General features: G+C 38.0%; 1 protein-coding gene across 1 annotated transcript; it reads right to left on the bottom strand.

Annotated features, from left to right (window-relative positions):
* Positions 1–5,880: 5,880 nt before the first annotated feature.
* On the bottom strand, positions 5,881–15,277 carry LOC111318988 (uncharacterized). Its single transcript, XM_088725742.1, has 8 exons — positions 14,640–15,277; positions 10,720–10,805; positions 10,286–10,336; positions 9,788–9,877; positions 9,128–9,232; positions 7,760–7,846; positions 6,986–7,279; positions 5,881–6,663 (listed from the first exon to the last, which is right to left on the bottom strand). Exons 1-8 carry the CDS (start codon positions 14,986–14,988, stop codon positions 6,481–6,483), a joined length of 1,245 nt encoding a protein of 414 aa, XP_088581868.1. The 5' UTR covers positions 14,989–15,277; the 3' UTR covers positions 5,881–6,480.
* Positions 15,278–15,994: the final 717 nt, after the last annotated feature.

Below are 15,994 nucleotides of genomic sequence, written 5' to 3'. Positions count from 1 at the left end.
AGCTAGAGTCGCTCTCGGCTATCGCCTCGAGCGACTCTTACGCTTCTTCCGTGCTTAGCAACCTCCCGCGTGCATCCATAACTCAATAGTGTACGCTTTGGTGTTTACCATTTGTTAATTGGTTCATGCGTCAGCGTGCATTAATCGTCGGAGAACTGAAGCACGCAGAAAGTTTGGAGAGTACGAAAGATGCGTAAGATTTGTCGAGGCGCAGCCGAGAGTAACTTTAGCTACTTGAGTGCGCTCCAAACTTCCCAAGTGCTTCAAGTCTCGATGAACCCACAGCTGACAACGCTGTGGTTTATGCATAAAGGGAAGTTATCATATAAGGGGCAAAATTACTGAATTGTGATTGGTCAAGACAAAGGGCATTTTTTTCTTAATTTTTGTAATTGCCCCGGGCAAAATTACTTGAAAATAATTGGCTGAAAATGGCTTAGCAACGGCTGCCAAGGTAAAGAAATTTCTGTTTGTTTTGTAACAATGGCGTCCCGTTTTGCGCGAGATCAGTAAGAAAACATTTTGCTCCTTATATTATAAACAAGTAATCACATGGTTCCTCGTAAAAATCGACCCACGCACGATCGTAGCTGAACGGAATTGGCGCGTTGTTGTGTCGCTGTTTCTATTTTCTATTTTCTATTTTCTTCATTAAACGAAGAAATTTTCTGGTCGTCAAGCTGTTCTTCTTCGTTCGATTCATCTAATGAACTTGGACCTATATTTGCCAGCCATTCTGACTCTTCGTCGTGGGAAATATGATTCAAATTGTCCGCCAATTTTTTTTTTTTTCGTAACTACAATCCGACTCTTCGCTTGCGCGATGCGAGAAAACCTGTTTAACCGGTACTACAATAGACAAGTACAAATACCGCGTGATATTTGTACTCGTCTATGGCGTTATTTGTACTCGTCTAGGTGTAGTTGGATAATAAGAGATCATATTGCTTTTGTGGAATGGTTTCCGTGGTCTGAAATTAAATTAGCTCTCCCAGTTGTTGTAATTACGCAGTGTGTTTGAGGTTGTTTTTTTTAAACTGTTTACGATGACTTCGTTTTGGTCACAAATCGACCCACGCACAATCGTAGCTACAGTTACTGCATTTGAATGTTAAAAGATGCTTTTTCCTAAACAACAAAGGAAAGCATACTCGTTGCTAAATTCAACTGTAGCAACATCATTTTGTTTACAAGCCTTGGTGATTAGATATGGAGACAAAATCAATACATATTCTTCGCTGTTCAAACTGCGAAAAAAAGCCAAGGATCAAGCCCTGTTACGTCACTATTAGAAGCTATACTAATTACAGCGCCGACAATTTTCTACGTGATTTGTCACATGCGCCTTTTCACATAATAAGCCTATTTGACGATTTCAACGATCAAGTTGATGTATTCAACGAACTGTTCTTGGAAGTACTAAGTCAACATGCTCCAGTCAAGAGGGTTAAAATTAGATCTAAACCTAACCCCTTTATAACACCAGAAATTCGTCAACTAATGAGAACGCGCGACCAATGGCGCAAACTTGCGGGAAAAACAAATGACCCTTTCCACTGGAACGGATACAGATTTTTTCGTCAAGAAGTGAAAAGGGAGATTCGTGTGGCCGAAAAAGTTCACGTCAGGACTCAGATCCTGGATAGCAATGGAAATTCTAACTCAATTTGGAAAATCATTAACCGGTGTCTACCACGTAAACAACAAGATAGTTTTATGGCTTCTGAGGATCCCACTGGGTTAGCTAACGAATTAAATGATTTCTTCATTTCCGTCGGCAGTATTACTGCTCAAAAAGCCAGGGACTTATCTTTACATCATGGACTTAATGTAAATTTGGATGTGCCGACTCCTTTACACATATCCACCGACGTTAGCCCCGAATTATTCGTTCTCCATCAAGTCACGGAAAATCAGGTAGAAAGGGTGATTAGAAGCCTACCATCTAACAAAGCTCCTGGAATGGACAAGATATCTTCTAGAATTCTTAAAGACAGTTTACCCAGTACGCTAACAACAATTACCCACATTGTGAATAACTCCTTTGTTACCAACACATTTGCACGTGCATGGAAAACAGCAGAGGTTACACCTATTCTCAAATGCGGTAATCCAGATGTCCCTAACAACTATCGCCTCATCTCATTATTACCAATAGTCTCAAAAGTCACTGAAAGGTTGGTACATGGACAACTTATGGAGCATCTAATTAGAAATAATAAACTGGCAGCACATCAGAGCGGAAATAGAAAGCTTCACTCGACAGAAACAGCTCTGTTGTACGTTACAGATCAGTTGCTCCAGGCTATGGATAACAAGAAAGTTTCCATTATGGTCTTATTAGATATGTCTAAAGCATTTGACAGTATTCGACACGACATCTTGTTATCCAAGCTACAAAATCTCGATTTTTCCCAGGGTGCGTTGAATTGGTTTCAGAGTTACCTTTCTAACCGACAACAGTGCGTTCGAATTGGTTACGCAGTTTCTAAAGTACTCCCACTTGAGTTCGGAGTTCCGCAAGGCTCTATTTTAGGTCCGGTTTTGTTTACAATCTATGTTAACGACCTCCTTTCTGTTCTTAAACGTTGTCTATCTGCCTCCTATGTTGATGATTGTAAATTGTATTTGTCCTTTTCACCTGCCGACTTACCCACGTCCATCCTCGCCTTAAACGAAGATCTTACGAGAATATCTCAGTGGTGCTGTAAAAACTCTCTTTTGATTAATCCGGACAAAACTAAGGTTCTAGCTGTTGGATTACCACAACTTTTAAAGAAACTGTCATCATTCAGTATAACACTTTTTGACAAGGAAATAACACCTGTGCCTGTCGTTAAGGACTTGGGTGTTCTTCTCGACACTCACCTCAGTTATAACCAACATATCACTGAGATTGCCTCTAAATGCCTTTTTAAATTGTACCAAATTAACAGAATCAAGCACCTCCTGGATAGGAAAACACTTCTGTTAGTAATAAATTCATTTGTCTTTAGTAAACTCCAATATTGTTCAACTGTCTGGAGTAATACCAGCAGCAGCAATATTGACAAGTTACAAAAAGTCCAAAACTTTGCTGGGCGAATTATTCTGGGACTAAGAAAGTATGACCATATTTCGGATGGGTTGCGATCGTTGAAATGGCTTCCTATTAGAGAGAAACTCATTCTAAATGACGCTACTATGATGCACAAATGTATTAACAAGCTTGTTCCAGACTATCTTGCTGATATGTTTAAATCACGTTCTCAAGTCCATAATAGACAAACTCGATCATCTGGTGCTTTGGATATACCTTTATGTCGCCTGTCAACAGGGCAGCGCTCCTTTGCTTTCAGAGGAGCCAAACTCTGGAACTCCTTGAATGATAACATTAAGTCCTTAAAATGCCCCAAGAATTTTAGACGTCATCTTGCAAATGTTTTATTAAGTTGATATATTATATTATTGATATATATTTTGTAATTATAATATTATTGTATTTACATTCTCAATTAATTTATATATTTGTATTTTTTTTATTCTATTGAGCTGAAAAGCCCACTTAGGGAGCATCAATAAAGTGTAAGTGTAAGTGTAAGTGTAAGTGAGAAGGCTGCGATAGATATTTCGCCTCAGAAATGAAAGTAGAAGCTTTTTTTTCACTTTAGCTGAAGAAAAAAGTCGTTTTTAAATATCATTTATTACTCTATGCAGGATGACAAATTCCTGTTGCAAGCAATTAAAATTTACCGACAATTACTACGTAATGACATCGCGATGAAATAATTCATTCAAACGTCTGCTTCTGTACACTATTCCACTTTAATTACAAATGTTATTATTTAAGAAAGAAAGAAAGAAATAAATGCAAAAGTGAAAGAAATACCTACCCGAATGTAGCAAAACTAATCGAGTCGGGTGGTTGCAGACAATATTAGAATATATCAAGGAGGTTGGAAATAAAAATTGCAAGGGGATTACTGTTAATTGTCAATATTGTTTAATTTCTCTGCGATGTCTTTATCAAGAACCATCTTTTGTTCTGGACGAGTTGATTCTTTTAAAATGTCCAAAAAATGCAAGCAAAATTCTTCTTATTTATGTCTTCGAAGAAGGGGAAAGTATAGCTTATGACGAGACCAAGCAGTTCGACACCGAAGGAGCAAGCTCTTCGACCGCGGATCATACTAGATTTTAATTAAACAGAATGGCGTACGAAGCTTAACGAAACCGTGGGCCGAATAATAACGTGGATTAATATGAAATCTCTAACAAGTGCAATTCAAGAAAATTACTGAATACTGAACACGTTTCAGAAGTTTCCACAGCGAGAAAATGAAGTAAAAATTCTAACCTGTTGTACTTTGGCAGGCTTTGGGCGTTTGACGCAAGCATTACTAAACATCTGACGTTCTAATGACCTCCTGAAAACCCGGGTTTTTTTTTTCAAATTTGTTTTGACTGAAGCAGCAACATAATTTATCCGTAAGCAATCATTGTTTCTAATGTTAAAGGGAAAGTGAGAGCCCGCTATCAGCTTGTAAAAATATGGACTGGAGAACTCCTTAGAGATCCGTGGACCTCCATTTTCTTCCAGTTTGTGGGCAACAGAATCCTACTAGCTCGAGCTCCCTGCTTACTCGAACAAAATTCGATTTCGCTTGGATTTGACCTTATTTTTTCGGTTATCTACTATCTGTTAACTTAGTTAAATCGAACTCCTTGTTTACTCAAACTGATCTTTCTCTCTTTTGGCTCAATTTAACCTGATAACTCCAACTTTAAATAGAAACGTTGCTCGATGAACGTCAAAGTGTCGGAACATGACTGATTGACACGTTCCAACTTTTAATCGCGATTCAGCTACGTACGTCACATTAAAATGTTCAAGTCTGCTACGCTGGATACCTCAGCCTTTGTTGTTAGTCTTACATTTGGCTAAACTAATAAAACAAACCAAATACATCAAAACGACTGTTGATTGTGAAAGAATAGCAAAAAATTATTTCTTATTACCGTTAACAGGATAATTGAAATTCAACATCGAACCCCACAACTTGAATCCCAGCTAAACTTCAATGTTTTTTTCGTTTCGAGAGACCGATGACGGAGTTGTACTTTTTTTCAAGTCAGTGCGATATATGTAAACTAATTCAGGTTTACGAAAACATGAAAAACATGGCACCAATATTTTTTAGCGTAAGAAACCCTGTTTGCCATAATTGACAGCGGTCCACTGATATAAATCCGGGCTAGCTGATACACGAGGAAGGGAAGGAGTAAAAGCCACCGTTTCTCGTAGGTTGAGCGGAAACTCTTAACGTGACCCACATCAGCCCTTTCACTCCCAAAAACGATTAACATGTAACTTCTCCCTAAAGTATCCATACATTACCCAGCAAACAGGTAATAAGAATACTTCAACTTATCATGGAGAGTTGATATCTTGATCAAATACCGATATCTCGTATTTTATTTAATCACTTTCACCAGAGTGTGGTGAGGGTCGCACAACAGAGCGACGCTCCAAATTAAGTGCGCCCTATATCCCACCCATCCCACCCCAGGGGAGGACATCCATCACACAGTAATCTCGTGTGTGGGAAATTAACGTCTCCTACCCCAACCCTGCAGGAGACGGGACCTCCATTTATTCGTCCCTATCCGAGAAGACTAGAATATCTAACCATTTCTTGATGTTATAGAAAGGTAGTAAATTCTTCTCAATTATTTTAAGACCCTGAGTGTTGGTCAGGCCGGGGCTCTAACCCTCGACCTCCCGCACAACAGTCCAGCGCTCTATCCATTGAGCTAACCGGGAGGCGGTTAACTGATTTACGGGGAAGCGAATGTCAGTTTGAGATGAGAATTAACAACCAACTCTTGGAATTAAAGGGTGAACGAATATCCAAGCTATGTACCTGATAAAAGGATCAATTCAAGAAAGGATTAAGGTAAAAGGCTAAGTACCCCTATAAATGCTTTTCTCATGAAGTAATCAACATCAGCCGAGTTTTTTTTTTTTCTTGATTAAGGTTTCTTGTCTCTCAGTAGGAAAGTAAGGTCCCATATAAATGGCATGGTACTTACGAACTGGATTACACTCGATGGAATGCCCACATGAGCGAGATTGTTTAGTTCTTTCCCCTACGTGGACCTCCAACTCGAAGTCCTCTAACCCTAAGATATTTCTTTGAAATGCTTTAGCAGCCATTTTTATTTCGCCTTTTTTCCCTTCAAGACGTTTGACACTTGGACTCATAAATATTTATCTTTTTTACCACAACATAACCGAGATGCTTTTTATTCTGATACGACTGCCACTATTCTTATAATCTTTTCGTGGAACAAGAAATTATAGAAGATTATATAACGGAAAACTTGCTAACATGTTGCGAACATTGTTGTTGATATTTGCTTTTAGAAAACTACGTGTAAGGCCTTTTAACTAGTTGCAAAGTTTCTCCTCCCGATCGAAACACCAGTCTTTTTTTGTGTTCATGTGGTCAGTGGACATTCCCAGTAATGCATGACACACTCAACAGAAGCCTGGCCAATTCCATGATGACCATAACAGCTACAGTAGTAGAACAGTTTACCATCAGCTGGGTTTATTTGAGACGATAGCAGATAAAGCTGTGCATGGTCTGTTGTACATGAGACACCAACAATCTTTTTACCCTGCAATGAAAAACAAAGTTGAACTACATGACTGAAAATTAAGAGAGTAAAACAATTAACTGCTCCTGTTTATTGATTTACTGATCTATCTCTCATTTTGGAGACTTTAGTTCCGGGATATAAATGTTAACATATCTATCTAACCTCTGATACAAAAGACTTACATACATATGGTACAATTATTGGCGTACACGTCATATAACGTGAAAGAGTCAGGTTTTTATCTGGTAATTCAAAATAGTCTGACAAACATCCCTACAACATTCAGGGGTAAATTACAAAGAGAATATAGTCATGAATCTCTTCTTTTGAGTATACTTACACTTGGTTCCTCAAGGAGCACTTTAGCTGGGTTCGATAAATTGTTGCTGTTGATTAGATTTTGGGTTGCAGTCGAAACCTTAGTCTTGTGTTCACACAGGGAGAAGTCACCCGTTCCTTTGGGACCCTGTGGTCCTGGTGGTCCTTGTGATCCATTAAAACCCTGCGGTCCTATCATCCCCTGGGGACCCTGTGTACCATTGAATCCCCGAGGTCCGGCTAATCCAATGGGTCCTTGAGAGCCGTTGAAACCGCGTGGTCCAATGGGGCCTTGGAGCTTACTCACATTCTCTATCTGCGACATCGTTAATAAGCAACAACTTATGTGCCTGTTCTCTCTAATCTAAACATAAAGAGGCAGTACTGCGCATTCTGTAGGAATGACAGCTACAAACTTTCTGATGGCTCCTACCCCTTAGCTTTCTTTTCCTTTCCGGGGTCAATTTTTATTTGTGTAAAAAAACAACCCTCATTCTGGACCCCAGATTTGCCGGTGCTTGCGAGGTTGCTTCCCTTCTTTTCCCGCCTTAAACAGCTTGCACAAATTGGGCAACCCTATACAACATCGAAGAACATCATCAAGGTATAAAAAAAAGTTTTCGATCAGACCTTATAAGCGCTCAGCCGAAGAAACCGAAAAAACTTCTTCAGGACTAAGCCCCCGCCTCATCCTCACGGCTTAAATGCCAGCTGAAAACTAATCATCGTCAGGAGACTGGTGGCCAACTGCGTTACATCTATGCTTGATTAGTTATCTGAAAATTTCGCTGAGTACCTTGTTAGAGAGGGTGGTGTTAAATTCTGACAAAAGTGTCCTCAGGCTCACATCTTCTCGGTTTAGTCTATCTGTCGCGTTTATCAACTGTTTTAACAAAAAAAAAGGCGAGAAATACATCATTGTCATTGAACATCTTTTGGCACGTCGTCATCTTTAAAACGGGGCACAGCTATGTTTCACCCATCCCATTTTCAAGGTGACATTTTTCCGAGATCAGTAGGCCTGAGTTTTAGAATTCTTATCCATGCAGCAGAAAGGTTTATCCAGCTTTGATTATTTTCTGATGCTGATATGTAGCTTAAGAGAGAAAGTGAAAATAAGGAGTCTTTGTTCTGGTTCAGTATAAAAACTGATCACTCTTCAAATACTCACTTTTTGTACGATAATAATTTGAATATATCGATCAACAAAGCTGAAATGGTAAATTGGCCACCGTCACGATTATAAAAGCTGACGTTTCGAGCGTTAGCCCTTCAATGGAGCGAATAGGGGAATTGTGGTTTGTGTGTGCTTTTAAAGGCAGTAAAAGGAGTTACGTGATTGGTGGGAACATGGCAACGAGAAAAACACGAATAAATTAGTGGAATGAAAAGCGTTCGTTGATACCTGTGGGATTTAGACTGCCGGTTAATTTACCTAACCACTCTAAGCAACACATGGCAATCTGCAGTCTTTCCTTACAGTTAGGTAGCACGGAAAGCCGGAAAACTCTTGAAGAAAAGCTCATCTTTCAAACCGGCAGTCTAAATCCCACAGGTATCAACGAACGCTTTTCATTCCACTAATTTATTCGTGTTTTTCTCGTTGCCATGTTCCCACCAATCACGTAGCTCCTTTTTCTGCCTTTAAAAGTACACACAACCCACAATTCCCCTATTCGCTCAGACGAAGGGCTAACGCTCGAAACGTCAGCTTTTATAATCGTAACGGTGGCCAATTTACCATTTCAACTTTGTTGATATATTCAAGTTATTTCGTTACCTCCACCGACGCAGCCCCAAACAGTTTCTTTAGAAACTATCAGCCTTTATTCTTTTGTATGATAAGTTCATTTCATTTGTCAATATGCTGTTTAAATGGAGTTTTTCTCGCTGTAATGAATACGATTATCACTTACTTCCTATTAGACTAATAAGTTTTTTTTCCTTTCTTGCATGAAACTCCAATCGGGCAAATAGCATAAATCGAACGGGGTGTATCAGCTGAATTTGTCAGGTAACGGTTAGACGGCACATTCGCATACGATTTACATAAAGTAGACGTATTGATTTCAATGCTTATAACAGAAATTACTTACAAAATCTTTCACAGTAACATCGTCATTCAAACTTTATGAACATCTGTAAATTATTTTGTTGTACTTACCAATATTAGAGAGCTTTCGGTGTGGTTCTTAAATTTGTCTAAAATCTCCTCTGTTTGGTTGGCCAAGGTATAAGCCCTAACTCCAGATAAACCGATTTCGGTCATCTAAGGAACGATTGGCATAATAACCATGCACATGAAGCACATGTAGTTAGTTTTCGGATTTTTATTGTTTTTGTTGTTTTCTTCTCATAATGTCAAAATTTGCTACATGAACAAAAAAAAAACTCTATTTCACCATTTCACCCTCAGCACACAAGTGCTGGTGGGGCCGAGAAAGCAACTGAAAAAATAATTCAATAAATAATTCAAATAATTGAAGCATATGCGGAAGTGGTCAGTACCCTGGGTTGGGGGCTATTCTATCACATTACCTATGGTGATGAAATGCGGGACAAAATATATTATTATGAATTTGTTACCAAGGCTATCCCTCCCTTCAGTTGCTTTATTATCAATGTACCTACGAGGATATATTAAATTTTCATCGTATCAATTTTGTGTAACCAAATCGGCAAGTTCTTTATTAATTTCACAAAACGGAAGGGACGAAAGGGCAGTGTTGTTTAATAGCGCTTCATTCTATTTTGAATATAACTTCAATCATTGTCCTTTTTTTTACGATTAACTTGAAAGTAGAGTAAGGCTAGGTCATCCCACCTCATCTGATAATGTCTTGTTCATATCATTCACAAGGGAGTTCAGCGAATTAATGTCTTGTTGAAGCAGTCTTGTAGCTGTCTGGTTGAACTGAAAACAAATAACCAATCAACATTGTATATTGAGAGGAGGTTACCACAGTAGCAGTTGAGCACTCGAATTTATCGCACTACTCGGCCAATCTCAAAAAGAGATTAACGAGAATTCGCAAGAGTTGTGTTAAACGCGAGGCCTTCTGTTGTTGAAAAGATGATGATAGTCGGTTATAATTACTAGGTACTTTGTTGATTTATTTTGAGGCATTGGTAGAAGGGTCAAAATGGGACAATGGATGTCAGAATAATTTCAAGGAAACACGGTATCTGTACCAGGTCCCTGTGCGATGTATTACGCAAGCACATGGAGTAATGAACATTAGATTTGAAATTCAATCCTAGCGAATCAATGGAAACTTTCTCTGTAGTCCATTTTCAACTCAAAACATGGAAAACCGCTTACCGTTACGGTAAACTCAGTTTGAGATTTACCAGTCATGTCAGCTGAGACAACCTGTCGCAACGAAAGATAGCAAAAATGATTTATTTTAACATGAAGAACATAAGGAGGATTACATTTCGAGTCACTTTTTCGCGTCAATTTTGCTGGTGTTCAAAAAAGATCTTCCTTTTTTTGTTTGATTATTTATCTGTAGCAATTCACACTGATACGGTTTTAATGGGCCCCCTATTCGGTGTAGCATTTCCGAAAAATGTCCAGAAATGAACAAGTAATGGATAAACGAATTACCTCTCATTTCTGCTTATTTGTGGGCGTTTCCTTCGCTTTTGGCTCGTTCAAGGGAATCGCTGTGGGTATGCATCAGCTTCTATCTTCTATCCCCGCATCAGAGGTATAGTTTCACTTCCCCAAGCATTTAACTGAAGTCCTCTTACCTGTTCGTTCTGTATTTTTGACAACTTTTGCTCCAGAGACTTCACCCTCTCCCAAATCTGACTGTCCCCATGTGCCAAAGGAGGTGCTATAATGAGAAGACAGTAGATGTAATATGAAACGCTTCTTAGGGAAAAATGATGTACTACCACTCTTCAAGTGGAGTGAAGCAATTTTTATCGTCACTTCTGTTGGGAATTGTACTTCAGAAAGAACGTATTCAGAACAGAAGAAATATTCGCAAAGATTGAAAATACTGTTATTTTGTCATCAAATAAACATACTTTGGTTAAAAGAACTGCAAGACTTATTTTTCGTTGCCATCTAACAAGAGATTATTTAGGCGAAGGGAAACGGCGTGTTGCATGTTGTTTGCATGTGATATTTGCTATGGATACTCTGGAAATCCGCAAAAGATCGTTCATTTTATGCTAAATTATCATATGTAAAAGAAACTTTACAGTTGCTCAAAGAAGCTGGAAAATTTCATCCATGAGCATTTTAACATGAATTTTTGGAGGGAGGGGTCGAAATATTTTATCATCTTCACGCTTGGTTCAGTGGCATTTTATCATTACAAGGAGTAATTTAAATTTTTTGGAAGTGCGCTATTTGAATTAGAAACAAATGCAAGTGAAAAAAATCTAATATACACCTAGTGCACCAACAAAAGGTCTTTTTCAAAAGTGCCAGCTTTGAATCAAGTAAAGAAAACCAAACAAATCCTCCAACAGACATTTTAAAAAAAGTCAGCCATTGCACCATACGGTAGAAATGAAGACGGTCATTTTACGTTGTATTGAGCAAAGCAGTTATTGAACCATTGTTTCAATCAAAATCATCCACTGATGAAGAAGGAACATGAATTGGTAATGTACATTTTTTTAAAGTCTTTAAGCGATCTCATCGGGCAGAATGCGTGGACATCATTAATTATTAATAACCGATAGAGCGTCAAATTTGAAGGCGAAGAGCCCTAAATTAGAGAAGTACACTACTAAGAATGGGCCAAAATTGGCCCACTAGGCTTCGTTAAACTTACTTTTCTTAATTTCAGAAGTGTTTGCTTCTAAATCAACTCAAGACAAGACACAAATCTGTGATCATTTCTTCGAGAAACAGGCGAAATGAAAGAAACACTGACTTAAACATTTCCGTTTGTGAATAATCACCGGTCAGATGATTTGATCGTATCAGTAACACGTTTGAGATACAATGAAATATATGAAGTTCATATATTTTGTACTGCGGTATTAGATACATATGATGCACGATCCTCGCAGTAGATAGCGCTATTTAAGCAATAGCGAAAATCAGACCTGAAAAAAATCAGGCCTGTACGGGACTCGAACCACTGACCTCTGCGATACTGCGATACAATTTAGGTTAAAAGATGCTTTTCGAGAAACTGGTCTCTTGAGCTAGATAATGTTTCAAATTTAGCTTGAAACCGTCCGTAATTTCCCAAGAAGAAAATTCTGGACTTTCATTTTCGTCGAAATACTTACTTTTCATAAAACTTGTTAAATAAACTTTTGACGCATTTTTAATCTTTTGTATGTCGTGGGATGTGTTTGTCAATCGAAAAAAACACTTACTGAGCCGTGAAAAATATTTGTATCGCTTTCTTCTTTTCAGTTCGAAACTTTTGAACTTTTTTTAAAGTGCTCCCAGACATAAATTCAACAATCAAGGAAAAAGGGTATGGAAAGAAATCACAAGAAGATTTGTCCTTTATACAATTACCTCCAAAAAAGTAATGCACTATTCAAACAAAGATCGCTTTATGTCAAAACCTTTGAATGGGAAGCAATTTTACCGATAGCGCTGTCAAATTGACGGCAGTTTGGGTGCAACAGGATATATGACAATCGATGAATTTTTAATCCGGAAAGGTGCTTTCTTTTTAGGAAATCGTTGAATTTATGTCTGGGAGCGCTTTACAAAAAGTTCAAAAGTTTCGAACCGAAAAGAAGAAGGCGATACAAATATTTTTCACGGCTCAGTAAGTGTTTTTTCCGATTGACAAACACATCCCACGACATACAAAAGATTAAAAATGCGTCCGGCAACACAAGACTATTTTTAACGTTTATTCGTGCTGTGGTTTTCACTAAATTCCGATCACTATAAAAATCGAAAATAAAGATACAAGATCTGTGAGTGCACTTCTAGAGAGCTGCGTCAAGATCATTTTTGAGTGCTTTCTTGAATCGGCACATGCAAAAGTATCTTAACGTTGAAAGAGGCGGAGAAATAACAAAAAAAAATTAAAACAGCTTATGATCTGAGTAGATAAGCACAGGTTTCGATGATAACCGTAATAATTGACGAACTTTTCCGAGATTTGATTACTAATCGTGACTTGGCAAATTTTCAAACAATGGATCCAAGCTATTTTCTAAGAATTGATCAATGGGAGAATGAAAAACTTAATATTACAATGAAAAACTTAATATTACAATGCTCAACAAAAACCAATATAAACAAGGGTAGCCATGGATAATACGCAAACACGAAAGCAAAAAATAAGACTTAGGTAAGACGAAATGGAGCGGTAAAGTTTAAACGATTTCTTTTGTTTCGAATGCAAGGAAGGCTTACTGTATGTTGGCTTTCCTCATTAGTCCTGGACTTAATTTTCTTCATAAGAAAAACCGAGCATCCCACAGTGGCATTTCTATAAACTCGAAAACTTTTTTTAATATCTTGAATTAAGTTTAAAACTTTGACTTTTAATGGTTAACAGGCGATGCCTTCAATGTATCCGTTAGACATAATTTCGTGGCAGAAACTTTCTCTTCAGGTATTATTATTACTCATTATTAGTCATTTGGTACGTTGTAAGACGCGTGAACTTATTACGACAAAAATTGTTTTGGTGTAAGATTTGCAGATTTTTAACATAGATAAATACCCACATAAAAGACGTTACGTATATGTGCACGATCCTTCGCAGTAAAGCACTATTTAAGCAATAGTGAAAATCAGACCTGAAAAAAATTCAGGCCTGTACGGGATTTCACTATTGCTTAGATAGTGCTTTACTGCGAAGGATTGTGCACATATACGTTTCATAACCGCAGTTCATATATATGTATTTCATATGTTTGTTGTTTGATTTATCATCTTACGGGTTTATGTCGAATTAATTTGATGGCCTGCTCCCAGTTGGCTTGTTAGCTCAATTGGTAGAGCGCTGCACTAGTATCGCAGAGGTCAGTGGTTCGAATCCCGTACAGGCCTGAATTTTTTTCAGGTCTGATTTTCACTATTGCTTAAATAGTGCTTTACTGCGAAGGATCGTGCACATATACGTTTCATAACCGCAGTTCATATATATGTATTTCATATGTTTGTTGTTTGATAAAAGACGTTATTACTCAACGTGTATTCGTCTCATTGTAATGTCAGGTCTAATAAAGTAAAGAACATCATTTAAACATGGCGATTAAAATCCAAAAGGTTTAGATTTCAGAGGCAGCAATGATCTGCCCGTGAGTTAGGAACCTTCACTTAACACAAACCACATACAGAAAGTAACTCTGTGAGTCTCTGAACTCAAGGTCTCTACTAGAAAAATAAACCCGATAGCACTTACTTTTGTCACAAGTAATAAGCGCGGTGTTACGCGCTTATTACCTGTGACACTTTTTTTTATCCACATGATGAGTCAAATGCTTTTCCTACCATGCGTAACCCTCCAAAAATGAATGGATATCCTGAAAATTCTCACTGACTACGTCGGCCGAAAATATTTGATGAATTTCTTTTCACTTGAACGCTAACGTTCGAGTGTACAAGTTTGTAAAACAGCCAAAGTGGACATTGCATCCTTATTATCGTCGTCGTTACGTCCAGTAATTTGTAATTAAAAGACTTCTTAGGCAGTTTGTACCTTATTTTATTCTAAAATGCTTACCTTGGTTCGTTTGACAGCTACATCGATCGCCGATCTTTCCGAACAACATCAAGACTGTTAGCGCAAGTGCTGCCGTTGACACAAGGCAAAGGAACACTATAAGACATAGCAGAGTTCGGTTTGTCCTTAAAGCATCTGAAGACTCGAGGGTTGTTTTCTGCAGTTCTTTGGGTGAAAACCTGTTTTCATTCGGCAACACCAGTTTTGCTCCATAGTTTTTGTCAAGTCTTGGTGAAAGTAACCCTTTCTTGTCCTTTTTGCCGTCATCATCATGGCACCAATTTTGGAAGGCAGGATTTACAACGGCGAAGGTTCCACCTCTCGAAGAAGCACGATTTTTTGAGGCCATTCCAAATCCAGCTTGTTTCAGTTCATTGTGTCAGAGTTGTAGGCTAATGGCAACTAATACAAAGGAGTATGGCGTTCATTACTGCTCAAAACACTTTGAGCACATATTTGACTTTCTGACACCTTTTATGGCGTTCATTACTGCTCAAAACACTTTGAGCACATATTTGACTTTCTGATACCTTTTTTATGTTCAAGGGGATCAAATTCCTCTGTCAGATATCACGTCCTAAATTTTACGACGTAAAACCCTGTATTCTATAGTATGGCGTCAAATACACCGACGTCTATTTTACGGAGAGAACTCGATCATCGTTTAGTGGACTTTCAACGTCTTCAAAACGAGGAGCTTCGCGTTACGACGTAAACTTCAATTTTGACTACACGTTACGTCGTAATTTATCAAATAAGTTTTACGTCGTATCTTTTACGACGTAAAATGTATCACCTTTATAACTTGTCAATCAAAACCTTGTCATACTATGGCGTTCATTTATGGCGTTCATTATGGCGTTCATTACTGCTCAAAACACTTTGAGCACATATTTTACTTTCTGATACCTTTTTTATGTTCAAGGGGATCAAATTCCTCTGTCAGATATCACGTCCTAAATTTTACGACGTAAGACCTTGTATTCTATAGTATGGCGTCAAATACACCGACGTCTATTTTACGGCGAGAATTCAATCATCGTTTAGTGGACTTTCAACGTCTTCAAAGCGAGGAGCTTCGCGTTACGACGTAAAATTCAATTTTGACTACACGTTACGTCGTAATTTATCAAATAAGTTTTACGTCGTATCTTTTACGACGTAAAATGTATCACCTTTATAACTTGTCAATCAAAACCTTGTCAAATAAGTTTTACGTCGTAACTTTTACGCCGTAACTTGTCAATCAAAACTGCTCACAATGTTTAATAAGTTAACGTCAAAGTCTTAATAGATTACCTAACCTAAAAGTCTTAAGAGGCCGTGACTGTAAATATCGAGAATTGCTGGCCAGG

Source organism: Stylophora pistillata, chromosome 6 (assembly GCF_964205215.1).
Source record: "Stylophora pistillata chromosome 6, jaStyPist1.2, whole genome shotgun sequence".
Taxonomy (NCBI): Eukaryota; Metazoa; Cnidaria; class Anthozoa; order Scleractinia; family Pocilloporidae; genus Stylophora; species Stylophora pistillata.
The sequence above is the reverse complement of the archived record's forward strand: the minus strand, read 5'-3'. Positions and strand labels throughout refer to the sequence as shown.

Coding starts and splice junctions, on each gene's coding strand:
- LOC111318988 (XM_088725742.1), bottom strand. CDS start 14,988: ATGGCCTCAAAAAATCGTGCTTCTTCGAGAGGTGGAACCTTCGCCGTT. Junction 10,337..10,719: donor CAAAAATACAGAACGAACAG/GTAAGAGGACTT, acceptor TCGTTGCGACAG/GTTGTCTCAGCTGACATGAC. Junction 7,280..7,759: donor ACACCACCCTCTCTAACAAG/GTACTCAGCGAA, acceptor ACGATGTCGCAG/ATAGAGAATGTGAGTAAGCT.